General features: G+C 43.6%; 1 protein-coding gene across 1 annotated transcript in view; it reads right to left on the minus strand.

Annotated features, from left to right (window-relative positions):
- The window catches only part of LOC143958218 (very-long-chain (3R)-3-hydroxyacyl-CoA dehydratase-like), a 56036-nt gene that overhangs the window by 23591 nt on the left and 4495 nt on the right, over positions 1–27950 (minus strand). Inside the window, exons 2-7 of the mRNA XM_077467712.1 lie at positions 25345–25387; positions 22891–22964; positions 22611–22775; positions 9363–9414; positions 5921–6031; positions 941–1068 (exon numbers count right to left, since the gene is read on the minus strand). Coding sequence (XP_077323838.1) covers positions 941–1068; positions 5921–6031; positions 9363–9414; positions 22611–22775; positions 22891–22964; positions 25345–25387 — 573 coding nt within the window. The remainder of the gene's footprint in view (positions 1–940; positions 1069–5920; positions 6032–9362; positions 9415–22610; positions 22776–22890; positions 22965–25344; positions 25388–27950) is intronic.

Below are 27950 nucleotides of genomic sequence, written 5' to 3' on the forward strand. Positions count from 1 at the left end.
GCTGCGATAATCTGATAATTCACAGCAGAAGCTCTTGTGCGGGTCCCAGGGACTCCATGTCCTCCGGCACCGGTCAATCGTTTGTGAAACACAGAGAACTGAGACCTGCCTATGTGAACAAGGCTGTCACTGGTTCCCACAAAGTCTCAGTTAGTGAGTCAATATCGCAGTCCCGCTATAAGTCGCTGATCGCCACCATTACTAGTATAAAAAAAAAAGTGATAAAAATTCCATAAATAATTCCTATAGTTTGTAGTGCGATCACGTTCCCATAAACCTGGGACGTGCAATTAGCGGACCTCCAGCTGTTGCAGAACTACAAGTCCCATGAGGCATAGCAAGACTCTGACAGCCACAAGCATGACACGCAGAGGCAGAGCATGATGGGACTTGTAGTTTTGCAACAGCTGGAGGTCTGCCAATTGGTTTACGCCAGGAATATGCACTCAATATACGTTTATTGGGATTTTTTTTTTTTTAACAAAAATATGTAGCAAAATACATTATTGGGCTAAACTGAAGAAGAAATTTGATTTTTTATAAATTGGATTTGTTTTAAAGCAGAATTTTTTTTATTTTACTTTTCAAAATTGTCGCTTTTTTTTTTGTTTATAAACGCAAAAAATTAAAAAAACCGCAGAGGTGATCAAATACCACCAAAAGAAAAAAAACTCTATTTGTGGGGGAAAAGGACATCAATTTTATTTGGGTACAGCGCCGGACGACCGCGCAATTATCAGCTAAAGTAACGCAGTGCCACATTGCTAAAAATGGCATGGTCATTAAGGGGGGGGGGGGGGGGGGGTAAATCTTCTGGAGGTCGAATGGTTAAGTCCCAAAATGTTGTATCGAATAGACAGAACATGGATTCACAAATAGATTTTTTATTTGCATGCTAATAATCACCGGCTGCTCATATCACCGCTTAGATTATTAATACCTGGATCACTGCTGGCACGACTCCCGTTTTCACCAATCCTATTAAAGGATTTACAATCTCCAAAAGAGCCAAGGTCTGGCAGAAATACATCATATCAGACATGGTGTGGAATGTGTCATAGAAGGAATCTGCAAACAGAGAAAACAAAGTGCTGGTTAATGGCTGCGAGCGCAGCGCTGGGGCTGAGCGATCGACGGCAGACACAGCGATTGAGAAAAAAGAACTCAATTCAATTCCAGTCCTCAAGGCGCCCCCAACAGGTCATGTTTTCAGGGTTTCCCCTCGGATGAAAAATGGCTGTGGTGATTACCAAGGCAGTGAAACTGATCAAACCACCTGTGCAAAATAATGGAGAGCCTGAAAACGTGACCTGTTGGTGCACCTTGAGGGCTGCAATTGAGAAATACTGTCCTGGAGTCCAGCGATGTCGGCACCACAGCCAATGTTTCCCCCGGCTGTCGGGTGCTTCCGCCACCATTGCCGGTATGCGAACTCGGTAGTGAAGTATTACGTTTTCATGCTGGGTCCCTACTGCGTTCTCCTACTGGCCCGGCGGGGGGGGGGGGGGAGGAGGAGGGAGGGAGGGGGAGGAAACAGGGAGGAAGGAAGGAAGGAGTACATAAGGAAGGGAGAATGAGAGGGAAGGAAGGAAGGAAGGAAGGAAGGAAGGAAGGAAGGAAGGAAGGAAGGAAGGAAGGAAGGAAGGAAGGAAGGAAGGAAGGAAGGAAAGGAAAGAAAGGAAAGAAAGAAAGAAAGAAAGAAAGAAAGAAAGAAAGAAAGAAAGAAAGAAAGAAAGAAAGAAAGAAAGAAAGAAAGAAAGAAAGAAAGAAAGAAAGAAAGAAAGAAAGAAAGAAGGGAGGGAGGGAGGGAGGGAGGAAGGGAAGGAGGGAGGAAGGGAAGGAGGGAGGAAGGGAAGGAGGGAGGGAAGGAGGGAGAAGGAAGGAAGTCGAGCTGCTGACGTAATGCGCCGCAGGCCAGTCTCCCGGAAGTGGAGAAGGATACCTGTCAATGACAGGTATCTGCTTCCCCCCATGAAAGGTGCTAAATGTGGCACCAAAGGGAGGGTAAAGGGGGAGACAAATGAGGGGAAGTTCCACTTTTGGGTGAAACTCCACTTTAACCTTAAGAACATGTGTGCTCCAATGTGTTGTGTGCGTTTTACAGCGTTCCAGTACAGTCCAGTGCATAAAAAATGCAGCATGTTCTACTTTTTTCTGGAACTGGAACTCCCTGGAACTTATGGCACTGGTATGAACTATGGCATTGAAAACCATACCTACTTTCCATGCGTTATTGGTGCAGAAACCCCCCCACACTGGACTGCATGTGGTGTGAACTGGCCCTTAGTCTTAAACTAAAATGCCATTTTAGTTCTTAGTCCAATTTTAGTCTTCTGCAAGTGTTTTAGTTGTATTTAGTCTACTAAATGTCTAGTACATTTTAGTCGACTAAAATCTAATGGGTTTAGTTAAGTGCATTATTTAAGCATTTCTCCAGTTTCAAAACAGTGCCCTGGATGCCAGTGGTGCCCAGAGGAGGCCTGTAATGCACAGTGCTCTGTATGCCAGTGCCCAGAGGAGGCCTGTAATGCACAGTGCTCTGGATGCCAGTGCCCAGAGGAGGCTTGTAATGCACAGTGCTCTGGAGGCCTGTAATGCACAGTGCTCTGGAGGCCTGTAATGCACAGTGCTCTGGAGGCCTGTAATGCACAGTGCTCTGGAGGCCTGTAATGCACAGTGCTCTGGAGGCCTGTAATGCACAGTGCTCTGGAGGCTGTGCCCAGAGGACGCCTGTAATGCACAGTGCTCTGGATGCCAGTGCCCAGTGGTCAGAGGAGGCCTGTAAAGCACGGTGCTCTTAACAGACGGTGGCCTGAGGGGAGTCCTCAAGCCTGCTGTAATTGTAATATACTACACACTCACAGTCTGCTGTTCTCTGGATGTGGGTGCCCGGCGGTGGTCTCTTGAGTCGGGACTCATGGGCCTGGCTGTAATGCACAGACAGTGCTGCTCTGGTCTCTGGCAACTCACATGCTTGCTGGAAGAGGATCGCGGAAGTAGGAGGAGCTCCGTTAAAAACCAGAAGTTAGTTCAGGAGGGTAAAACGTCCCTGCCTCACGTTTTCATCCCGTTTTTTCTCGTTAACGAAAACAGATTTGACTTTCATCATAGTTTTCGTCAGTGGACCTTCCACAGCTCAGTCTGTGGAGCACCGGACGGTCAAGATAAGCTCTCTGCCACTCGTTTTAAGGCCAGGCGCAATAACTTGTCCGCCTCAGTGCCTCTCCCGTGTGCACCTCACGGATCTATCTTCCTTTCGGGGCTTTATAAAACCTGTGACTGCCCAAGTGCCCATCAATTTTCTGAATGTTACAAATCTATGGAGACCTTTGAAGCACGAGAGTCATTTATATACACTCTTTGACGTACCTTTTTTGCTTTTAATTTTTGGCATACCACCTATACATTGCACCATCGATATTGTTACACTCCATACTGTATATCTGCCTCTGAAGAAGGAGATTTCTTTGGCTCCGAAACGCGTAGGGAGATTAATACTATGGCTAACTACAATGATGATATGTACGGATAACCTATTTTCTGTATGATGCTGTTTAACTCTCTTTACGGCATGATTTTACTTTACTAAATAAATTTTGTATTTTGTTATATACTTCTTTGTGAAGTGTCTAAAAAGTCCACCACTAGGGGAACCGCTCTCTAGTATTATTGGATGTGGCACAACAACATTCTGCCAGACCTTGCCGTTCCACTCAACCGTTGTGGACGGACACGTGGTGTACTTTTCCTTTAGTTTTTTTGTCACTGTAAAAATGCCACTGACAAAAACGGACGAAAAAAAAAAGATTTTCGTTGACGAAATAAACACTGGTCCAGTGGTGTCTTCCCACAGGGGCTTCGTCTTTTTTTAAGGCTGGGTTCACACCGCTGCGGGGGGAGAACCGGATGTGATTCGCACAGCAAATCACATCCGATCTCCGTAGCACTGCGAGTTCAGCCATACAGATAGTATGGCTGAACTCGCAGCTGTCCCGCAGCAAACTCGCACAGGACCCTTTTTTGGGTCCGCAACGGAATCGGATCGCATGGGGGTTCACACCATGCGATCCGATTCCTGTGCGAGTCGGCAGATCGCACTGCGATATGCCGACGGATCTGGGGGTGTCATTAACATATCATTGACACTCCCAGCCGTCCGCATAGGGCAGTGTGAACTGCCGGCGGGAGGTGAGCGATGCGGGAAAACGCCGCGGATTCGCGGCGTTCCCGCATCGCAATAGTGTGAACCTAGCCTTAATGCGAGTCCCATGCTGCCAGCTTGGATTTGGGAGGCGGCTGCGAATCCTTGAAGAATCACAGCTGGCCGTCCACTGCGAGATGCTGTGGGACTGTTCCTGCAGCCTCCTGGAACATGTGTGTCCGAGGAAGCTGCGGGCAAGGGCCAGTGGGCAGAGGATGGGGCCAAAGCGGATGGCAATCTAAGTGAGAATTGAGAAAGTGGGAGTGGCTACCTGTTAGGGGAAAAGGGATTGGGAGGTTCACAAAAAAAAAAAAAATTATAATAATAATAATAATAATTAGTAGTGTGCATTAAGCAGCACATGCGACGGGGGTGAGCGGTGGTCAGCTATTCATAGGCAGCTTTGTATTCTATTAATGAGAGGCAGGCTGATGACATCACAATCTACAATTTCACTGACAGAATACAAAGCTGCCTATGAATGACAGAGTGCTGCTCAGCCCAACTATTTTGTTCCGGGTGTGAGACGGGAAGGTATGGTCCCTCAGGGCTGTATACTGAAGCTACATACAGTTTGTACAGCACTCTCAGCGGGCACGCATTAATGTAGGGAAGAGTTTGGGTCAGCTTTAAAGTGACAGTAAGGCCTGGTTCATACTGACGCGCTGAATTCTTTGCGGTTTTTCCTGCGTCAAAATCGTACCCCATTCATACGAACCACTGCTGGTGTGTAGGTTAACGACACCCGAAATTGATTCGCAAAACGCAGTGCAATTTTTAGAATCGAATCCCATGGGTGTGAACACTAGTGTGTTCGATTCTGGTGTGGCAAAAAAAAAAAAAGGGTCCTGCACGATTTCGGTACGGTTTCTGTGCGGAGTGCTCCCCTTACTCAAATCGCACTGCTGCAGAATCACATATGATTTGAACAGGAATGTGGTGCGAATCGCATGTGGACCCCTCACCGAATCAGTGTGATCTGGGCCTAAAGCTAGACATTGGTAGTGGATGTGTAAGGATTATTTTTACGAGGATTTTGTTTACGCTCATGTTAACCTCTTTATTTGAAGAAGTTTATTTTTTGATGGGTAAGGGGTGTGGGAGACACAGTAAAAAGCTCACCCCCCCCCCCCCCCTCCCTTTTTTTTTTTTTTTTTTTTTTTTACATTTTTGGAGTATTGGTGAAGCTATCTTGATGTTTTCACCTTTTGTTTCCCACCTTGCCCATTTAATCCTTCTCATAGGCGTGCCAGGTGTGCCTGGGCACACCCTAATCACTCTATACAGTGCCAATTGCCGCTTCTGCCCAGGCTTCCCCCCCCCCCCCCCCGCGTTGCACGTCCCCCCACAGTGCTGCTGGCTTCCCTCCTCTCCTCTCCCACAGCTGCTGTAGGGATGTTTCAGGATGGCGAGTGGGGGAAGGGGCTAATCAATATGTCATTTACCAGCCCCTTCCTTTTCTAAATGAACACACTCACTATATTCAATCATAACTGAAGCATACTAAACTGTTTTTACTATTCTTCAAATTTGTGAATGAACAGGAAGCCGCTCAGCACATGCATGTGTGTGTTTGAGCTTTGGGGTGCACATCCTAATGCAATAGGCTTGCGCGCACCTATGATCCTTCTAATGAGGTCATACTAACAGAAAAGTCAAAAAAATTATTAAAAACAGAATAAAAATAAAATATAAATAAATAAGAAGCAGTTAATTCACCTTTTCCTAAGATAAAAAGTCGGACGGTCATATTGACGAAGATCCAGGAGAAGCCCAGGAACTGCACCAGATTATACATGAACAGGTAGCCGCGCTTCAAGTACAGGAAAGCTGGCAAGAAGAGAATAGGAGGAGAGAGATTAAAAATAAAGATATCAATTTTGTTTTTTATATGGTCATCCATACCTGGATGTTTTTTTCTTTAGGAAAAACAAAAACAAAAAAAAAACAAAAGACAAAAACAAAAAAAACAAAAACAAAAAAACAAACACACACACACACCCACACACCATACCATGCCAGTTCTATTGTCCCTGTAATGACAGTTAAAGTGTTACTAAACCCAGGACTCTGCATGCACTATATCTGGTCTCCCACAGTACACAGAACATGGAAATGCGATTATTTTAGTAAATATTAAACTGCTAAATATCTTTTTCTCATCAGCAGTATATAGCAGTCAGGTGACTTCTATAAGTGTCTGGTTAAAGCTTGTATAGGAGGAGTTTTCATTCTCCTATGACTGTCCTATGAGGCTGCAGGACCCCTGACCCTCTGTCTGGACAGTGCAAAACAAAAAATCTCTAGCAAAGCACACCAAACTGAGCATGTGCGGAGTGCCCCCCGCCCCCCAGGCTCTGTCCTATCTGCAGATGGATTGGGGACAGTGGAAGCAGGGGAGGATGAGAGAAGACAGAATCAAACAGCCTTTTTTTACACAACGCAGAGGATTAACCCCTTAGGTTCCGCAGTGAGTATAACAAGCATGCTTTACTGCGTATACAGACTGATTTTACTGTTGTGGGTTTAGTAACACTTTAATAGAGAGACAGAAGAGGAAGCCAGATGTCAGTAAAATGAGAAGTCTTATTTCCTGAAGGACCGGTGCGACGCGTATCGTCTCTTACCCAACACAAAGACCAACATCAGCTGATGTGCAGAAATATATATAAATTAATATATATATATATATATATATATATATATATATATATATATATATATATATATATATATATATATATATATATATATATATATATATATATAATATAAATATATATATTATATAAATATATATATTATATTATATAAATAAATATATATCTCTGTATAAGACTGCACTCCGTTTTGTATGCTTTGCTAATGTATTGCACACAAAAGATTTTTCCCCTAAAAAATGCATTTGAAAAACCACGGCGTGAATAACGCGTGACATAAAAAAAATTGCAAAACCTACCAATTTATTTCTCTAGGGCCTCTGCTTTATAAAAAAAAAAAAAAAAAAAATATATATATAGAGAGAGAGCGCGTTTGGGGGTTCTCAGCAATTTTCTTGCAAAAAATACAGATTGTTACATGGAAACAAAAAATTCAAGAAAAGGCCGGGTCTGCAGATGGTTAATGTGATATCTACACAAAGAGTCATATAAACTTTAAATGCATCGAATAAACAGAACACCGATTTGGAAAGATGCCGAGTGTTTCTACCCATTTCACATTGTTGTGTTTAATTAAATATTCATTTGGAACCCCAGATCAATATTAGAATAGGAGTTGCCTAGCTATACAATTTCAGACAGCTGTTAACGTAAAGAGACAGTGTCACTAATCCCCTTCCTTATTCTCACCCCCTCCCCCCACCATCCACAATACCCGCTATGTCTGGATATGGAGGAGCATATGATCTTCTCCCTGCGTTAGTCCTCGGGGCCGGCAACCATCTGCTAGGCCTGTCTATCACAATTACTCCATCATAGGGTGGTACTGTGGGGGTGCAATAGTTGTAGAAAGTGCCACCTCCTCATTTATAATGAAAGAGAAGTACATGGACTTTATAGGCACCGAGCAGTTAAATTAAATCATTTTATTAGACTACATAAATTCATGACAAAACATTAATAAAAACATCAATTAAAATATACAAATCAGATCAAACTTCTAATGTAATTCGAATGACCCAGACCAATCCCAGGAGGAGGATACAACAGCAGAAAGTGATTGCTTGAAGAATGGTGAGGTCCAGGGGAGGTTGGCGAAGGCCAAAAAAGCCTGCTAGAGCTCAACGGGTTTTGCAAAAAGATTGTTATTTTTCATTCATGCAGAATATTTACCTAAGCTCCTGAGGAAGCGATCTTACGTAAAACATGTTGAGTTCTAGTAGGCTACTTTGACCTATGCCTGTTCTAGCAGATATTTCTAGCGGTCATGTAATTTGTCTCCCCACTCCCCGCAGTCGCTGATCATCTCCTGTTCCCCCCACCAGGTAGTCCCTGACCATTCTCCAACCCCCCCGCAATCGCTGACCATCCACCTCCCGCAGTCGCTGACCATCTCCCGTTCCCCCGCCTGCCTGCAGTCGCTGACCATCTCCCGTTCCCCCCGCCTGCCTGCAGTCGCTGACCATCTCCCATTCCCCCCGCCTGCCTGCAGTCGCTGACCATCTCCCGTTCCCCCCGCCTGCCTGCAGTCGCTGACCATCTCCCGTTCCCCCCGCCTGCCTGCAGTCGCTGACCATCTCCCGTTCCCCCCGCCTGCCTGCAGTCGCTGACCATCTCCCGTTCCCCCCGCCTGCCTGCAGTCGCTGACCATCTCCCGTTCCCCCCCGCCTGCCTGCAGTCGCTGACCATCTCCCGTTCCCCCCACCTGCCTGCAGTCGCTGACCATCTCCCGTTCCCCCCGCCTGCAGTCGCTGACCATCTCCCGTTCCCCCCGCCTGCAGTCGCTGACCATCTCCCATCCCCCCCGCCTGCAGTCGCTGACCATCTCCCATCCCCCCGCCTGCATTCGCTGACCATCTCCCATCCCCCCCGCCTGCAGTCGCTGACCATCTCACATCCCCCGCCTGCAGTCGCTGACCATCTCACATCCCCCGCCTGCAGTCGCTGACCATCTCCCATCCCCCGCCTGCAGTCGCTGACCATCTCCCATCCCCCCGCCTGCAGTCGCTGACCATCTCCCGTTCCCCCCCCGCCTGCAGTCGCTGACCATCTCCCATCCCCCCGCCTGCAGTCGCTGACCATCTCCCATCCCCCCGCCTGCAGTCGCTGACCATCTCCCATCCCCCGCCTGCAGTCGCTGACCATCTCCCGTTCCCCCCCGCCTGCAGTCGCTGACCATCTACCACCCACCCCTCCCACAGTCGCTGACCATCTCTTGTATCATGCCCGTAGTTTATGGATAGCTGAAAGTTGCCCATCACTGAATTAGGCCATTAGATAGATGTGATGGTCAGATGTTCAGACTTTTTAGATATATAGCATACCTCTGATACTGGTATATCTATGGCACCCCCATCCCCCATCCCCAGCTTGAGGCAGCCCATAGCCATAAAGGATCGAATGAAATCTGATCACCAGAGAGGGTGATGAACCTCGCCAGCCAATGGGACATTAAAAGAATACACGTTTAATTTTCTGTTACTGCCTTCAGTGGGACTTACGATCTTCGCGGACTCTGGACTCCGCCCTGATCTTGGTTATCCTTTCTTCTTCCTAGAACGACATGAATATGCAAATTAGAACTAGAGCAAAATTTCCTGATGAAACGATCGAAAATTCAAGCCACAAGTGGCCCCGTCAACATCCTCCAGCCCATCATCCTTGATTTGAAAATTGAAGAAGTGGGGCAGAAAATTGTTGGTTGAACAGCGGCTGCATCCACTCGGGTGCAGCCACCGGCGGAGTGTTCTGACAGCATATCCCTCTATAGTGTGTCTCAATCCAGAGCACTGTCATTTGTCTCTGCTGCTTCCTTCCTCTGCTATCAGCAGGAATCACTTCTGACAAGTTTTCCCGACACCGAGAGAAAAATGGTGACAGGGGAGGGAGCTCCAGCTGATTGACAGCCTCAGCTCTGTTCCTGTGTGGAGGGGATGTCCCTGTCCTCCAATCAGCTAGCAGAACTCTCACCAAGCTCTGCAGCGTGTAACCTCCGCTCTCTTTTTTCAGGAAAGCTTAGAGAAGCTGTATACATTCTGCACTTTGAACGGATATACAGAAGAGAAGACTGCAAATAAACCAGTACAACTTATGAAGGAGGATTTTTGTCGTCTGTGTATATCACCTGAGGCCAGTCACTTCACTGTGTATATGGAAGGTTTTACAACCACTTTAAAGTGTTTGTAAAGCCTCTCATATACTCAGCGAAGTGGCTGGCTTGAGGTTAGACAGATGAAACAAATCCTCCTACATAAGTTGTACTTGTATATCTGCAGTCTTCTCTTCTCTGCATCCCTTCAAAAGAGCAGAATTGTTATAAAATCCTTCTGCCTCTGTAAAGAGCAGAGAGGAGGGGTCCTAGAGCTGCAGTTGGAGCTCTTTTGCAATGTGTGAGCTGATTGGAGGAAAGGGACACACCCCCCTCCACAGGAACAAAGAAACATGCAGAGTTGTGTGCTCAGCTCTCCTCCCCCCATCACCAACTTATCTCATGCAGTAAATTTCTCAGAAGTGCTGATAAGAGAGGAAGGAAGCACCTAGAAAAACAACACTAAAAACGACACTTAGAACTTCGGAGATAGAAAAGTAATCACTACAGATATACAGAACATGCTTTGTTCAGATTTCATGACTGAGGTTTACAACCACTTTAAGTCAGCGCTCCTTTTCTGTATACATGTTCCAGGTCAGCATCCCAAAGTACCGTATCAAGCTGTGAAAGCTTCAGTTTGACAGCCAGGCAACCATCATTTTCAGGAGAGGTCATCAATGATAACCTAAATGGCTTGCCTTTAACCACTTTAAGACCACCCCACACATATATGCTACGGCAAGGTGACCCCTCCTGCACCTGTATGTGATTTTGTGCACGGGGTTTGGGGCACGTGCGCCGCCGGCGACCCGCTCCCGCTGTGATAGGAGACAGCGGGAGCCAATCAGTGAGTTCACCGGGACTCGCTGATCTTTCTGGAGGAGAGGCAGAATGGCAGTCTGCCTATGTAACCAAGGCAGATCACTGTTCTGTCAGAGGGAGAATGGAGATTGTGTTTCTGCTAAACACAAATCTCTGTTTTGCCCCAGTCAAAGCACCCTCCCCAGAGGTAGAAAGCACCCCCTAGGGCAGTGATGGCGAACCTTGGCACCCCAGATGTTTTGGAACTACATTTCCCATGATGCTCATGTACTCTGCAGTGTAGTTGAGCATCACAGGAAACGTAGTTCCAAAACATCTGGGGTGCCAAGTTCTCCATCACTGCCCTAGGGACACACTTAACCCTTTGATCGCCCCTGAAGTTAACCCCTTCCCTGCCAGTGTCATTAGTACAGTGACAGTGCCTTTCTTTTTTTTTTTGGCACCGATCAGTGTATTAGTGTCACTGGTCCCCAAAAAGGGTCAGTTAGGTGTCCGATTTGTACGCCGCAATCCCGCAATAAGTCGCTGATATTAGTAAAACAAAAAAAGTAATATATTATATAGAATATATAATATATATCTTTTTATTCCATGGCTTGTAGCCACTATAACTTTTGCACAAACCAATCAATATACGCTTATTGGGATTTTATTTTTTACCAGAAATATGTAGCAAAATACATATTGGCCTAAATTTATGAATTTCTCTTTTATTGGATATGTTTTATAGCAGAAAGTAATAAATAAATAAGAGAGAGAGAGAGAGAGAGAGAGAGAGAGAGCGAGGAGAAGAGAGAGCGAGAGAGCGAGAGAGCGAGAGAGCGAGAGAGCGAGAGAGCGAGAGAGCGAGAGAGCGAGAGAGCGAGAGAGCGAGAGAGCGAGAGAGCGAGAGAGCGAGAGAGCGAGAGCGAGAGAGAGAGAGAGAAAAGAAAAAGAAAGAAGAAAGAGAAAGAAGGAAGAGAAAGAAGAAGAAGAAAGAAGGAAGAGAAAGAAGAAGAAGAAAGAAGGAAGAGAAAGAAGAAGAAGAAAGAAGGAAGAGAAAGAAGAAGAAGAAAGAAGGAAGAGAAAGAAGAAGAAAGAAGGAAGAGAAAGAAGAAGAAGAAAGAAGGAAGAGAAAGAAGAAGAAGAAAGAAGGAAGAGAAAGAAGGAAGAGAAAGAAGGAAGAGAAAGAAGAAGAAAGAAGGAAGAGAAAGAAGAAAGAGAAAGAAGAAAGAGAAAGAAGAAAGAGAAAGAAGAAGAAAGAAGGAAGAGAAAGAAGGAAAGAGAAAGAAGAAAGAGAAAGAAGAAAGAGAAAGAAGAAAGAGAAAGAAGAAGAAAGAAGGAAGAGAAAGAAGGAAGAGAAAGAAGAAAGAGAAAGAAGAAAGAAGAAAAGAGAAAGAAGAAGAAAGAGAAAGAAGAAGAAATAGAAAGAAGAAGAAAGAAGGAAGAGAAAGAAGAAAGAGAAAGAAAGAAAGAGAAAGAAGAAAGAGAAAGAAGAAGAAAGAAGGAAGAGAAAGAAGGAAGAGAAAGAAGAAAGAGAAAGAAGAAAGAGAAAGAAGAAGAAAGAAGGAAGAGAAAGAAGGAAGAGAAAGAAGAAAGAGAAAGAAGAAAGAGAAAGAAGAAAGAAGAAAGAGAAAGAAGAAGAAAGAGAGAAAGAAGAAGATAGAAAGAAGAAGAAAGAAGGAAGAGAAAGAAGAAAGAGAAAGAAGAAAGAGAAAGAAGAAAGAGAAAGAAGAAGAAAGAAGGAAGAGAAAGAAGGAAGAGAAAGAAGAAAGAGAAAGAAGGAAAGAAGAAAGAAGAAAGAGAAAGAAGAAAGAGAAAGAAGAAGAAAGAAGGAAGAGAAAGAAGAAAGAGAAAGAAGAAGAAATAGAAAGAAGAAGAAATAGAAAGAAGAAGAAATAGAAAGAAGAAGAAATAGAAAGAAGAAGAAATAGAAAGAAGAAGAAATAGAAAGAAGAAGAAAGAAGGAAGAGAAAGAAGAAGAAAGAAGGAAGAGAAAGAAGAAAGAGAAAGAAGAAAGAAGAAAGAGAAAGAAGAAGAAATAGAAAGAAGAAGAAAGAAGGAAGAGAAAGAAGAAAGAGAAAGAAGAAAGAGAAAGAAGAAGAAATAGAAAGAAGAAGAAGAAGGAAGAGAAAGAAGAAGAAGAAAGAAGGAAGAGAAAGAAGAAGAAGAAAGAAGGAAGAGAAAGAAGAAGAAAGAGAAAGAAGAAGAAAGAGAAAGAAGAAGAAAGAGAAAGAAGAAGAAAGAGAAAGAAGAAGAAAGAAGGAAGAGAAAGAAGAAGAAAGAAAGAAGGAAGAAAGAAGGAAGAGAAAGAAGAAGAAAGAAAGAAGAAGAAAGAAGAAGAAGAAGAAGAAGAAAGAAGGAAGAGAAAGAAGAAAGAAGAAAGAAGAAAGAGAAAGAAGAAGAAAGAGAAAGAAGAAAGAAATAGAAAGAAGAAGAAAGAAGGAAGAGAAAGAAGAAAGAGAAAGGAAGAAAGAGAAGAAGAAGAAAGAAGGAAGAGAAGAAGAAAGAGAAAGAAGAAAGAAGAAAGAGAAAGAAGAAGAAAGATAAAGAAGAAGAAAGAAGAAATAGAAAGAAGAAGAAAGAAGGAAGAGAAAGAAGAAGAAGAAAGAAGGAAGAGAAAGAAGAAGAAAGAGAAAGAAGAAGAAAGAAGGAAGAGAAAGAAGAAGAAAGAAAGAAGAAGAAAGAAGGAAGGAAAGAAGAAGAAAGAAAGAAGAAGAAGAAGAAAGAAGGAAGAGAAAGAAGAAAGAAGAAAGAGAAAGAAGAAGAAGAAGAAAGAAGGAAGAGAAAGAAGAAAGAGAAAGAAGAAAGGAAGAAAGAAGAAAGAGAAAGAAGAAAGAGAAAAGAGAAGAAATAGAAAGAAGAAGAAAGAAGAAGAAGAAAGAAGGAAGAGAAAGAAGAAGAAAGAGAAAGAAGAAGAAAGAGAAAGAAGAAGAAGAAAGAAGGAAGAGAAAGAAGAAGAAAGAAAGAAGAAGAAAGAGAAAGAAGAAGAAGAAGAAGTGAAGAGAAAGAAGAAGAAGAAGAAGAAGAAAGAAGGAAGAGAAAGAAGAAGAAAGAAAGAAGGAAGAGAAAGAAGAAGAAGAAGAAGAAGAAGAAGAAAGAAGAAGAAAGAAGGAAGAAGAAAGAAGGGAAGAAGAAAAGAAGGAAGAAGAAAGAAGGAAGAGAAAGAAGAAGAAAGAAGGAAGAGAAAGAAGAAGAAGGAAGAAAGAAGAAGAAGGAAACGCATCCCCCCCCCCCCCCCCCCAAATAAAAATGTTCTTAGTTGTAAAATTTAGCAAACAGGTAATATTTCTCCTTCACTGATGGGCACCGATGAGGCGGCACTGGTGGGCACTGATTAGCAGCAATGTCCCTGTAACAGAATCAGAGTACCGCCTTCTTCTTTCTCCTCTCTCCTCACACTGATCATGAGGAGAGAAAAAAAAAAAAAAAAAGCCAAAAACCGGTGTTCTGCCGTATAGCGTCCGGCCATCAAATAGTGTCCGGACCGTACTGCGCATGCGCAGTACGGAGCAGACGAAGCTTCGGAAAATCTCCGAAGCTGAGCGGCGCCTGCGCCGTGAGTGGAGGTGGTAGCCCCACCATCCAAGCGGACATAGGGTTTTGAATATTAGAGGGCCCCTCGCGGGGGAGCTTCGGGCTCGGCCTCGCTGCGCTCTTATTCCTACTCTATGTCCAGTTGGATGGTGGGGATAGAACCTGGACTCACGGCGCAGGCGCCGTTCATCCTCGGCGATTTTCGGAATCTGTCTTGCTGTGTACTGCGCATGCGCAGTACACAGCGGACACTATCCGATGGAGGACGTTATTTGACAAGACACCGGCTTCCGTTTACTTCCGTGATTGGCCGACAGCTGATCACGTGGTAAAGGACCGATGAGATTGGCCCTTTACCCTGTTCGGTGATCAGCCGAGTCTGAAGGACTCGAAGAGCATAGGGTTTGCGATAACGAGATGTCCTTCGGGCGCTGGAAGCCTGCGCTGTTGCCATCTTTTGGCTATAGCGACGAGGGCGGAAAGTGGTTAACAAAAGATCATTCATTAGCTGTCAGTGGGGATCCTCGCTGACAAATGAATGTAAAAAAAACAAAAAAAAACAACAAAACCGTAATAAAAAAATTGTGAGAACAAAAAAAAAAAAAATAAATAAAAAAAAAAAAAACAACAACACACCCCCTCCCCCCAATTTTATGCCAGGACCCCCTCCTGAACCATATCAGGCCACATGTCCTCTGCCCCCCTGCCCCAAAGCACAAGGGCCACATGGGGCAAACCCCCCCCCCTCCTGTCAGCAACAATGGGCCATATTTGCTGACACTCTATTCTACCCACCAACACCAATGGTTGGGAACGTTTACTCCCACCAGGTCATTTTCTACTCCTACTGGCCATAGTCCGGCCCTTTATTTAGAAGGTTTTGAGACCCTTGGTTTAAAACATCAGCTCCCCAATCCCCTAGTCTTCCAGCATTATAAGATACAGTAGGGACATAGGGGCATAGGGGAATAGGGGCATGCAGATGGAACCACAGAGGAAATGACAGGACTGCGTTTACTAACAAGAAAGGATAAGTTTTCTTTTGGAACAGGCAACGCAATACACCCATTGCAGCTCATGCCCCACTTACCCCCTCTTCCACTGTGACAGCAGGGCGGGGATACTCTCCCTGCAACAGCGGTCACATTTTAAAAACTTAACGCAATTTATTCACAGCAATGTGTGAATGAAGAAACTACGAGTCCCATCTTCCACTGAGACAGATGGCTTGTAGTTCTCAATAAACTAGGGGCGCTGATGAGCACCCTCGTAGTTTATAGACCTTTCCTCCAGCTTTGTAATAGAAATCCCCTACAGCGGTATGGGCAGAAAAGCTGGAGTAAGTGTCTGCAGAAGCCAGACATTGCACCCGCCATCTAGTGATCACGGCTGCAATGCTTGCAGCTCCTGTGGGAAAAATAATTGCAAGTTTTCTTTCCTGCAAAAATTAGTGCATTTATTATGCTTTCCTAAAAGATGAACTTTTTACTTTCAATTACAAAATGGTTTTGGCTTATGGAGTTCATTTAAAGTGGCTGTAAACCTCAGACATGAAATAATAAACAAAGCATACCGCTCTATAATGTGTACTTGTCTCAATCCAGAGCACCAAGTGTAATTTCTGTTTGCTGACTCCTTCCTCTGCATGAGTCAGTTTTCCTGACACCAAGAGAAAAAAAGGGGACAGGCGACAGGGGATAACAGTCCAATGGTTAAAGGTTTCCGTGTTAACGTCTGTGCATACGAAGCAGGGAGAGCACATCCCGTTCCTCCTCCAGTCCCTCTCCCCCTCCCCCTGCTGCTATCTCTACTACTGCCTGCAAAACCGAAAGCGGAATACACTGCCCGATCTCTCCTTAGCAACCGATGGCCTCAATGGTTGCTAGGATGCAGACTGCCGTTATGCTATCAGATTAGTACTACCCGTCTGATCATGTAACGGAAGTGACGCGCCGACCAAAAATAAAAAAAAAAGGCATCTTTTCTAAACAGTTCATGATCTAACAGGCAGCGGTAATCTGATAGAACACCCATTCGGACATCTTATTACACCCGGTTACTACAGAGTCATTTTAGCAATAAAGTGAGCGTATATAAATAAATATTGTATATTGACATCTGTGATGCTGTTTGGATGTTACATTTTGAAAGCCTAAAAGGTTTAGCCCTGAGCAGTGCAGGGTGTACCAACATGGCCGCCGCCACCTACCTACTGCTGGCATCCAGCTTCTTTCAAAACGTAACATCAAAACAGCATCACAGGTGTCAGTATGCTATATTTATGTACACTCACTTTATTGCTAAAATTACTCAGACATTCAAGACGTAACTGGGTGTAGTAAGATGTCCGCATGGGTGTTCTATCAGATTACCGCTACCCATCAGATCATTAACTGTTTGGAACGCATAGTACATGAGCAGCAACTATTTTTTTGGAGGAACGTCCGTTACACAATCTGACGGATAGCACTAATCTGATAGAACACTGGCATGTACAGATTCCAGTTTTGCTGGCAGTAATATAGATAGCAGCGGAGGAGGAACGTGATGCGGTTCTCCCTTCTCCGTATACACAGAAGTGAGCACAGGAAACCTTTAAAACGATCAAAATGTATCAGGGGCTTTCTATCATCTTGCTGCGGCACCCAGGGTTGAAAAGCCCTGCTTTAGAGGGCAATTTTCAGCTCCCCGTCCCCCGTTTTCTGAAAGCTCAGACAAAACTTTATAACTTCAGCACTTTGAAGGGATGTAGAGAAGAGAAGGCGGCAGATAAACAGGTAAAACTTATGTAGGGGGATTGGTTTCATCTCTGTGTATCACCTGAGGCCAGTCACTTCACTGGGTATATGTGAGGGTTTAATGGTAATAATGTGCTGATGGCGCTACCTCAAACCTATTGTTTTGTGTTTATATCCAACTAATTCTTTCTATTATTCCAAATTCAACCATGTGCCACTACAAATCAGTTATATTCCTTACCCTAAAAAAGGTGAGCACGCACAGTTCTTCACCAACGTGATCGAACACTCAGTCAAAATCCCTAAAAGCACCCACACTACATGTAAAATCCAAGGATCCCAAACAATATTCCAAAATAATTTTGTGATAGTAATTTTTGTGATCCCAAAAAATATTAGTATACTACACAGCCGACTACCACACACAGTGTGCAAGACCCTATTCGGGGGAAAGTTTACACTTATAATCGCACTGCGTTTGTGCAGTTCCTGTGCAATTGCTATCACTGTGCACAATTTATATTACCACTATAATACCCCGTGGATGGAAAAAATATATATTACAATGAAAGAACAAAAACCACCGAGACCATGAAAAATACAAAAAATAAGACAATAAAAAATATAAAAATAGAAAAGTCAAAGGCAGCAAAATAAAAAATAGTAAATGTGCGGGGTGATTCCTAACCCCCTTCCGAATGTGAAAAATACAAAAAACCTGAAAATAGTGTAACTAAAATCCAAAAAATATCAATAGATTTATGTATCTATATATATAAGGTCCACAAGAAGTCTCTTATCATGTGCTTTCAACCATGCGATTATTCTTTTTCAAATAACAGGAAGGTGACTTTTTGTGATTAAGCCTGCTTATTGGTGACTTCCGTGCTCGTTCCCCTCAAGGGTCCCCACTCACCGAATCCACGCACCCCCTAGGGGGTATGTTGCCTGTAATCTGTGCTCCACTAGGTTGAGGATTCTTCTAATTAGCTCTGTCTTCAGCTGGTCTTCCCCAGGGTTTATTGGAAATGATGAGAGAAGGAGGCTTTGTTATCCGCCAGTGGGTCCTCAAGAAAGAAAAAAATCTGCTCATGGTGTAGTATTCTCAATAACTGACCACTTGAGAGAAAGGGAAACGGGCTACAAAAAAGGTTCTTCAAAAATAGGCTTTCCCAAAATAATAGCTTCTGCAATGATTTATATACCTTATTAATATGTATATAGCAGAGACTAATGATCACTCAAAATATGTTATATTACAAAAATGTTATATAATTACAAAAAAGAGAGAGACAGATTTCGCATATGCTAAAAAATTAGTTTACAGTGCTTAGTGCAAGGAAACGCTTTTTTTACAAAAATGTCCCTTTAAACCAGAAATGCGATCTACAGCAATAGCACTATAAGCCTGTAAATTTAGTATATATATATATATATACCAATAATGCATCTCAGAAAAGTTTAACAAAAAATGGCAAAACAAAAAATAAAATAAAAACCCGAAACAGCAGAAAAATATTAAAAAATAAAAAGTAAAAAATAAAATATATCTTAAAAACAACAGTCCTTTTTAGTGCAAACCAGCGCTATACACAGTTGTATGGAGCCTAAGTACCCAATCTCTGGGGGGTCCCGTTTGTTTAGGCACTACAGGCTTCCCATATACTGGATGCAAACTACTTATCTTAATAAAGCAGTATTCCTCCTATGGACGGAGGTTTGAAAGAAATTTTAGCACCAGCCCGGTTCGCCCATCCGCAAGGGTAATCCCTATTCGAACGGCGTGCGCTCCAACTGCGCTCCACCGGGTCAGGCGCACCGGAAGTGACGTGGTGTACGTAATGACGCTGGACGCGTTTCGTCATAGACGTCCTCGCTGCTGAGGACGTCTATGACGAAACGCGTCCAGCGTCATTACGTACACCACGTCACTTCCGGTGCGCCTGACCCGGTGGAGCGCAGTTGGAGCGCACGCCGTTCGAATAGGGGATTACCCTTGCGGATGGGCGAACCGGGCTGGTGCTAAAATTTCTTTCAAACCTCCGTCCATAGGAGGAATACTGCTTTATTAAGATAAGTAGCCTAAACAAACGGGACCCCCCAGAGAATTGGGTACTTAGGCTCCATACAACTGTGTATAGCGCTGGTTTGCACTAAAAAGGCGGATAACAAAGCCTCCTTCTCTCATCATTTCCAATAAACCCTGGGGAAGACCAGCTGAAGACAGAGCTAATTAGAAGAATCCTCAACCTAGTGGAGCACAGATTACAGGCAACATACCCCCTAGGGGGTGCGTGGATTCGGTGAGTGGGGACCCTTGAGTGGGAACGAGCACGGAAGTCACCAATAAGCAGGCTTAATCACAAAAGTCACCTTCCTGTTATTTGAAAAAGAATAATCGCATGGTTGAAAGCACATGATAAGAGACTTCTTGTGGACCGTATATATATATAGATACATAAATCTATTGATATTTTTTGGATTTTATTTACACTATTTTCAGGTTTTTTGTATTTTTCACATTCGGAAGGGGGTTAGGAATCACCCCGCACATTTACTATTTTTTTATTTTGCTGCCTTTGACTTTTCTATTTTTATATTTTTTATTGTCTTATTTTTTGTATTTTTCATGGTCTCGGTGGTTTTTGTTCTTTCATTGTAATATATATTTTTTCCATCCACGGGGTATTATAGTGGTAATATAAATTGTGCACAGTGATAGCAATTGCACAGGAACTGCACAAACGCAGTGCGATTATAAGTGTAAACTTTCCCCCGAATAGGGTCTTGCACACTGTGTGTGGTAGTCGGCTGTGTAGTATACTAATATTTTTTGGGATCACAAAAATTACTATCACAAAATTATTTTGAATATTGTTTGGGATCCTTGGATTTTACATGTAGTGTGGGTGCTTTTTAGGGATTTTGACTGAGTGTTCGATCACGTTAGTGAAGAACTGTGCGTGCTCACCTTTTTTAGGGTAAGGAATATAACTGATTTGTAGTGGCACATGGTTGAATTTGGAATAATAGAAAGAATTAGTTGGATATAAACACAAAACAATAGGTTTGAGGTAGCGCCATCAGCCCATTATTACCATTTTACTTTTAAACATAACCTGGGTTTCAGATTGTGTTCTTAGGGAGGCAGCAACCTCATAGTGACTAATATAAATAGGTCCAACTTTTATATACGTATTTTCTACACTGCTATACCTCATAAAATACTGCAATTAGTAACACATTATCAAAAGAGTCAGGGGAGATATAGGCATTCACATATATCCCTGTGAGACTGTGACCTGTTCCATAAGCGCGGCCTTTCGTGTACAGTTGATATGTGAGGGTTTACAAACACTCTATAGCAGTGATGGCGAACCTTGGCACCCCAGATGTTTTGGAACTACATTTCCCATGATGCTCCACTACACTGCAGAGTGCCAGAGCATCATGGAAATGTAGTTCCAAAACATCTGGGGTGCCAAGGTTTGCCATCATTGCTCTATACTAATAAACTGTTTTGAAAAAATAAAAAATAAAAAAAAAAAAAATAAAATAAAATAAAATAAAATAAAAAAAAAAAAAAATATATATATATATATATATATATATATATATATATATATATATATATATATATATATATTATATACAGGGCCAGATTAAGAGGATCATGTGCTTGGTGCTGAGGATTTTGGTGGACCTTTGGACCTTCTGTTTTCCAAGAGCCTGTGCTGGCACACGCCCAAACTCAATAGGGTACAGCCACACAGGCATTACACTAGGGAAGCCTGGCATTTGATTTCTATAAGGGCCGTGCATCCACATTCACTCTGGGCTGGAAGAGTGCAGGTGCGCAGGCCTAACGCTATGGGAGCCCCAGACTTCAGTAAGAGCCCTGCATTGAAATGCCCCAGGCTTCTGGTAGGACTGCTCGTACAGTGCCCATTATCAATCCCACCACCCTGTCCAGGCGTGCATGTCGAATGCAGGGCCCGTCAGGGGAGAGCTCTTCCCATGGGCCCACTGCTTTCCATGGGCTGTCTGTCCTTTTTTGGGTGGCTGGGCCTATATGAAGGTAGGGGCCTGGAGCTGCAGCTCCAATAGCCCCTACGTTAATCCAGCCCTGATATAGATTATATATATATATATATATATATATATATATATATATATATATATATATATATATATAATATACACACACACACATACATATACATATACATATACACACACACATACACACATACTAGAGGTCGACCGATATATCGGCCGATATTTGCCGTTTTTTAAATAATCGGCATCGGCCGATTTGTGCTGATAAAAAGCCGATTTAGAACTACAGCGGGACTTTGAAATGACTTCTGTATAGAAGTCAGTCTAAGTTGACTGAGTCGTCATAGCAACACTTACCTCCTCTCTGGGCAGTCTGCCAAGAAAAGAACTAAATGATACAATGTTTCCACTTGAATGGAATTAAGTCATCTCTGTGTGTAGAAGTTCTCAAGTTTAACCATTTAAAGACTAAATCTTTTCTGACACTTGTTGCTTACAAGTAAAAATCCTGTATTTTCTGCCAGAAAATCACTTAGACCCCCCGAAAAATGATATATATTTTTTTAGCAGAGATCCTAGGGAATAAAATAGCGGTTGTTGCAATATTTTATGGTCACACGGCATTTGCACAGAGGTCTTTCAAATGCATTTTTTGGGAAAAAAATACACCATTTAAAAAATAAAAAATAAAATAAAAACAGTAAAGTTAGCCCATTTTTTTTTTTTGTCCAAAAGTTTTGACTACCTGTTTTTATTATATATATATATATATATATATATATATATATATATATATATATATATATAATATATATATATATATTTTTTTTTTTTTTATCTAAATCATACATACAAGTAAACTGATTGGAGGTTTGTTTTGTTTAATAAATGTTTAACTGTAAGAAATTTTCTGTATCACGTATGAAGGCTGCTTTCACACTGGAGCGGGCAGGCGTTGATGGTAAAACGCAAGTTTTAGCGGCTCTTTTACCATCATTTTAGCGGTGCTATTTGGCTGCTAGTGGGGCACATATAACCCAGCTAGCGGCCAAGGAAGAGGTTAAATGCGCCCATGAAGCACCGCTGCCAAATCGCATTGCATGCGCTTCGGCAGTGGTGCCCATTCATATCAATGGGCAGGAGTGGTGGAGGAGCGGTATACACCACTCCAAACGTGCTGCTTGCAGGACTTTTTTTTTAAGATCCTGCCAGTGCATCGCCTCAGTGTGAAAGCACTCTGTCTTTCACACAGACTGCAGGGGAGCCATTTTACAGGCACTTTACAGGCGCTATTTTTAGCCCAAAAGCGCCTGAAAAACGCCCCAGTGGGAAAGGTGTGTTAGATCAAGGGGGATTAAAAATAAATAAAATCGGCCTAACATATCGGCCCAAAAAAAATCGGCATCATATATCGGCAATCGGCCACCATGATTTCTAAATATCGGCATCGGCCAGAGAAAAACCCATATCGGTCGACCTCTAATACATACACTTGAATTGGACAGACCACCGACTTGCATTACCTTGTCCCGTAACTCCATCTCCGCATCGGACTCGTCAAGCCAGCGATCGAAATCCGGAACCAGGAACAGCGGCTTACGCTCCTGCTTTATCAAGCGTGGCCACCATTGGCTTTCACTCTTTTTCACGGTGAGGTTAACATGCCGCTGGGTGCAGCGCTGCACCACCTGTCCAGGTGCAAAATGAAGAAAATGAAGCAAATGATAAATTATTGATCACCCGGCAGGAAAGGACACCTGTGTCAAACCATTTATAGTCTCCGAGCAGAAGATAATTACCTACCTTCGCTTTTACAGGCTCCAGGAATTCCAAGGAAAACTCATACGTGTTCACACCCTTGGCGCCGTGTCCCAGAGCTGGGGGGGGGGGGTTGGAGAAATAAAAAAAAAAAAAAGAGAATATATATTTAAATCCTTGCAAATTATACTGGATGTATACTGCAAAACTTTTTCTTAGGGTACCACTTTCAAGAGTTGAGTAATGCCGATTATTAAAGCGGAGGTCCACCTAAAGTGGACCTTCCGCTCATCGGAACCCTCCCCCCCTCCGGCGCCACAATTGGCACCTTTCAGGGGGGAGGGGGGCGCAGATACCTGTACAGTACAGGTATTCTGCACCCACTTCCGGGATAGCTCTCTGCGGAAAGGGGCGTAGATTACTCCCCTTTCCTGCAAGTGCCCCGCTGTCTGCCTGGGAAACACACAGATCCATCCTTAGTGCGCAGCGCGATTCGCGCATGCGCAGTAGGGAACCGGGAAATGAAGCCGAAAGGCTCCATTTCCTGATTCCCATACCCAAGATGGCGGCGGCAGCACTCGACAAGACGATCTAGAGATCGGCTTCGGGTGCCGACAACGCGGGCACGCTGGACAGTAAGTGTCACCATTTTTAAAGAGTCAGCAGCTGCAGTATTTGTAGCTGCTGGCTTTTTAAAAAAAAAAAAAAAAAACGCGGAGTCCCGGCGGACTCCCGCTTTAACCACTTTACCTCCAGGTCTTTCCTGACTCTTTGTCTTTACCTGCAACAATCAGTATTTTTTGATGGAAAATTTCCTAGCAGGGCCCTGGAGCATAGGTGTGCGCAGCCTATTTTCATTAGGTTGTGCATCCCAAACGTATTAAAAGATGGAGGCGTCAGAGGTTGGGGTCTGTTATTTTTACTTTTTTTTTTTCTTTTTAGGACCACTATGCCTTGGAGAATAAAATGGTGGGTGTGCCAATTTATGTCACACTGTAATTGCCCAGTGGTTTTTCAAGTGTTTTTTTTTTTATACACTTTTTTAGAATTTTAATGCAGAAAAAAAAAAAAAAAAAACAATATAAGACCCAACTGTTTAGCAAAATTTAAAAAGATGATGTTACACCGAGTAAATAGATACCAAATGTGTCACGCTATAAAATTGCGTGCAACGGTGACAAACTACATTCATTTTACTATTTATAGGGTGAATATTTAAAAGATTTACAGTGGATGTCTGGTGCCAGAATTACTGCCCGTGATCTGACGTTCGTGGCAATACCTCACATGTACGATCACGGTTTGCGTGCGTGTGGGACTAACGTGTGCGCTTGACTTAAAGTGGATGTAAACCCACTCTCATCCTTTCTAAACTATTTGCATAAGGGTTATCTATAAGGATATAGATGCCTCCTGCATGTATACTTATCTGTCAAATGTCTCCTCTCTGTCTGCTATGAGACCTGAAAAACTGCAGATCTTTGTGGGAGGGTCTGTTTTCCAGGGCTCAGTGGGTGGAGTCGTGATGTCAGACTCCCCACCCATCTCTACCACTCCCCTTATCAACATGCATTTTCTCCTGTGTATTTCTTACACTGAACTTCTGCTATGATCTCTAACATCCAGTCAAAACACAGAAAAGTCCCCGCACGTCTTCAGCATGCCAAATCTTCAAAACTTTCACATTGGTTGTGCTCTTAACCAAACTTTCAAACCATCCAATGGCTGGTTTCATAACTGATCACATGTGCAGAATTATGGCAGTTGAAGAATCAGTTGAAGAAACCACAGACTACCAACACAGGGATGGGGGGTCCCTCGTCCGCAGACTACCAACACAGGGATGGGGGGTCCCTCGTCCGCAGACTACCAACACAGGGATGGGGGTCCTCCGTCCGCAGACTACCAACACAGGGATGGGGGGTCCCTCGTCCGCAGACTACCAACACAGGGATGGGGGGTCCCTCGTCCGCAGACTACCAACACAGGGAGGGGGGTCCCTCGTTCACATACTACAAACACAGGGAGGGGGTCCCTCGTCCACATACTACAAACACAGGGAGGGGGTCCCTCGTTCACATACTACAAACACAGGGAGGGGGTCCCTCGTCCACATACTACAAACACAGGGAGGGGGTCCCTCGTCCACATACTACAAACACAGGGAGGGGGTCCCTCATCCACATACTACCAACACACGTCACCTCATGGGAGTATCTCCTGCACTGACCCCCAAAGAGGGAAATTCTCACACTGACAGCCAATCTAATGGACTCGTATCCCACTGACCACCAAGTCATTGTCAGGGGGCATTAATCCGCCGACTGCAAAGTCATTCATGGTAATGTACTGTGAGGTGCAGATATAATTATTAGCAGGGGTTTCCCCGAGACCTGAAAGTTTGTTAAACAGGGTTCTTATTTGTTAAAAAACAGGTTGTGAAAAGTTGCCTTGGAGGAGACAATGCAAAGAACTTGCAGGAACATTCTGGAACCCCACCTTTGAAATGCAGAACATTGTCAGTGATGTTGATATCTGGATTCTGCAAAAGACACAAAATATATAAATAATCATATCAGCCTACTGTACACGGTCCTATATAGTTAGTAAGGTTGAATAAAGACACCAGTCCAACATGAGTGAGTGTCTACAATTGTCCCTATCCCTGTACATTGCACACTCACATTGGTCCCTACACCCTCAAGGAGCCACAATCCAAGGTACCCATTCATATACTAGGGACAATTTTGGACAGAAGCCAATTAACCTACCTGCATGTCTTTGGGGTGAGCACCTGGAGGAAACCCAGGCAGGCACAGGGGGGGCATGCAAACTCCAGGCAGGTAGTGTCGTGGTTGGGATTCAAACCAGCGACCCTTTTTACTACTAGGTGAGAGTGCTACCCACTACACCACTGTGCCGCCCATATCACACCGGATACAGCATGGACTATAGTGTTATTGCTGATGATTTTTATTTTTGGGGGGGACTGAGCATTTAGGAACACATACTAACTAAAAACAACTTAAAGAACAATTGAAAAAAAATAAAAAATAGTAATTTGTAAAAGTTACAGGGTGATGATTCAGGGAATGGAGAGAAAACGTTCTTTATTTTTAAACAGCAATGGTAATAGTAACCACGGGTGGCAATCTGTGGTACGGCCACATTTAGCTCATCTAACAATAAATGCAGAATTAGCGAATGGTAAACAAAAGCAGGAGGTTACAGGAACCGATATGAGCCAAAAGTAGATGTGCCAATAGACAGAAGACACGATCACGCGTCAGTGGGCCAACATCCTAAAAAACTATAAAAACAGAACTGTCTGAAACAAAAAAGTTTATCTACACCATTCAGATGCAACATAGAAAAGATACAAAAGTAACAAGGTTTAATTTATCTGCAGATGAAAGGGTTATCACTTCTGGCTGCATTCACACCTGGGAGTATTGAATTGGGGGCTTCAGTAAACTGCTGGTTAGTCTTTGTTTTTTTGGACCTGTAAAAGGTAAAAGGCATTATGTGCTAGTATGAATGGCATACTAGCACAAAGAGCTGCATGATTCTGGGGAAAAATTAGAATCAAAATTTTTTTTGCTTAGAATAAACATCACGATTCTCGGTGTAACATCTTACACATTATACTAAATAAATGTGAATTCACAGTCCATTCACACAGGGGCAAACACGACTTCCAGCGTGACTTTTGGAGGCAACTTGAACACGACTTGAGTATGAATAACAGCGCAACTTGGAGCGACTTCAACACGACTTTAAGTCGCCTCAGGCCAGGCGACTTTGGCCATAGCCAGAGAATAATCAGCTCTCGAGGGGGAACTCCACGCCAAATTTTAAATAAAAAAAAAACGGCATGGGGTTCCCCCTCCCAGGAGCATACCAGGCCCTTAGGTCTGGTATGGATTTTAAGGGGAACCCACCCCCACACCGAAAAAACAGCAATCCATACCAGACCTTATCCGAGCACGCAGCCCGGGCCGGCCAGGAAAAGGGGTGGGGGCGAGCGAGCGCCCCCCCCCCCGAACCATACCAGGCCGCATGCCCCTCAACATGGGGGTGGGTGCTTTGGGGGAAGGGGGCGCCCTGCGGCACCCCCAAAGCACACCTTGTCCCCATGTTGATGAGGACACGGGCCTCTTCCCGACAACCCTGGCCCTTGGTGTTGGGGTCTGCGGGCGGGGGCTTATCAGATTCCGGGAGCCCCCTTTAATAAGATCCCCAGATCCCGGCCCCCCCCACCCTATGTGAATGAGTATGGGGTACCCCTACCCATAAAATTGTGATCTCGATTCAACCCCCCCCCCCCCCCACGATCTCTATGCAGAATTTCCCGATTCATTCATGTAACAAGTGTAAAAAGTTCTCTACTCACCCAGCTGTCAAAAGGAAAAAAAAAAAAAAAAAAAAAAACAGGCAGCCTGCCAAGTTTTTCACAAGATTGTAGAGAAATAAACATTGTAACTTTTTGTTCTTAGAATCAAAGGAATGAGCTTCAGTGTGTAAACGAGGGCAGTTTAACCATTTAAAAACTAAACCTTTTTCTGACATTTGTTTCTTACAAAAGTTAAAAATATGTATTTTTTTTTTTTGCTAGAAAACTACTTGGGACCCTAAGGAAATAAAATGGTGGTTGTTGCAATATATCTCTACACATACACACAAAAAAAACAGATTTTAACTTGTAAACATCAAGTGTAAAAAATAGCCCGGTGGTTAAGGTTGCACAGGAAGGTAGAGGACTTTAAGAGGTGACACATATCACATTTCTGAATGAGTTCCATTAATATACGCACCCCCCCCCCCCCCCCCAATTTCTGAATATACGGATACATCCGACTGAAAAAAAAAATATTTTATCTTGCACTCAGTATAAATGCAGAAAGCAGACCAACAATCCAGTCACACCAACCAGCATAATAAAACACGTGTGCAAGGGCATGGCACCGGTTAGATTTTTTATTTTTTGTGCCCTTGCATGGAGTCTGTGGTGATCTTAATGCCAGGGGTCGGCCACCTTGGCGCTGCAGTGTTGTGGAACTACAAGTCCCATGAAGGATTGCACAGCTCACAGGCATGATGGGATT

This window comes from Lithobates pipiens, unplaced genomic scaffold, assembly GCF_037356315.1.
Source record: "Lithobates pipiens isolate NorthernLeopardFrog02 unplaced genomic scaffold, aLitPip1_a1.2 Scaffold_6, whole genome shotgun sequence".
Lineage (NCBI taxonomy): Eukaryota > Metazoa > Chordata > Amphibia > Anura > Ranidae > Lithobates > Lithobates pipiens.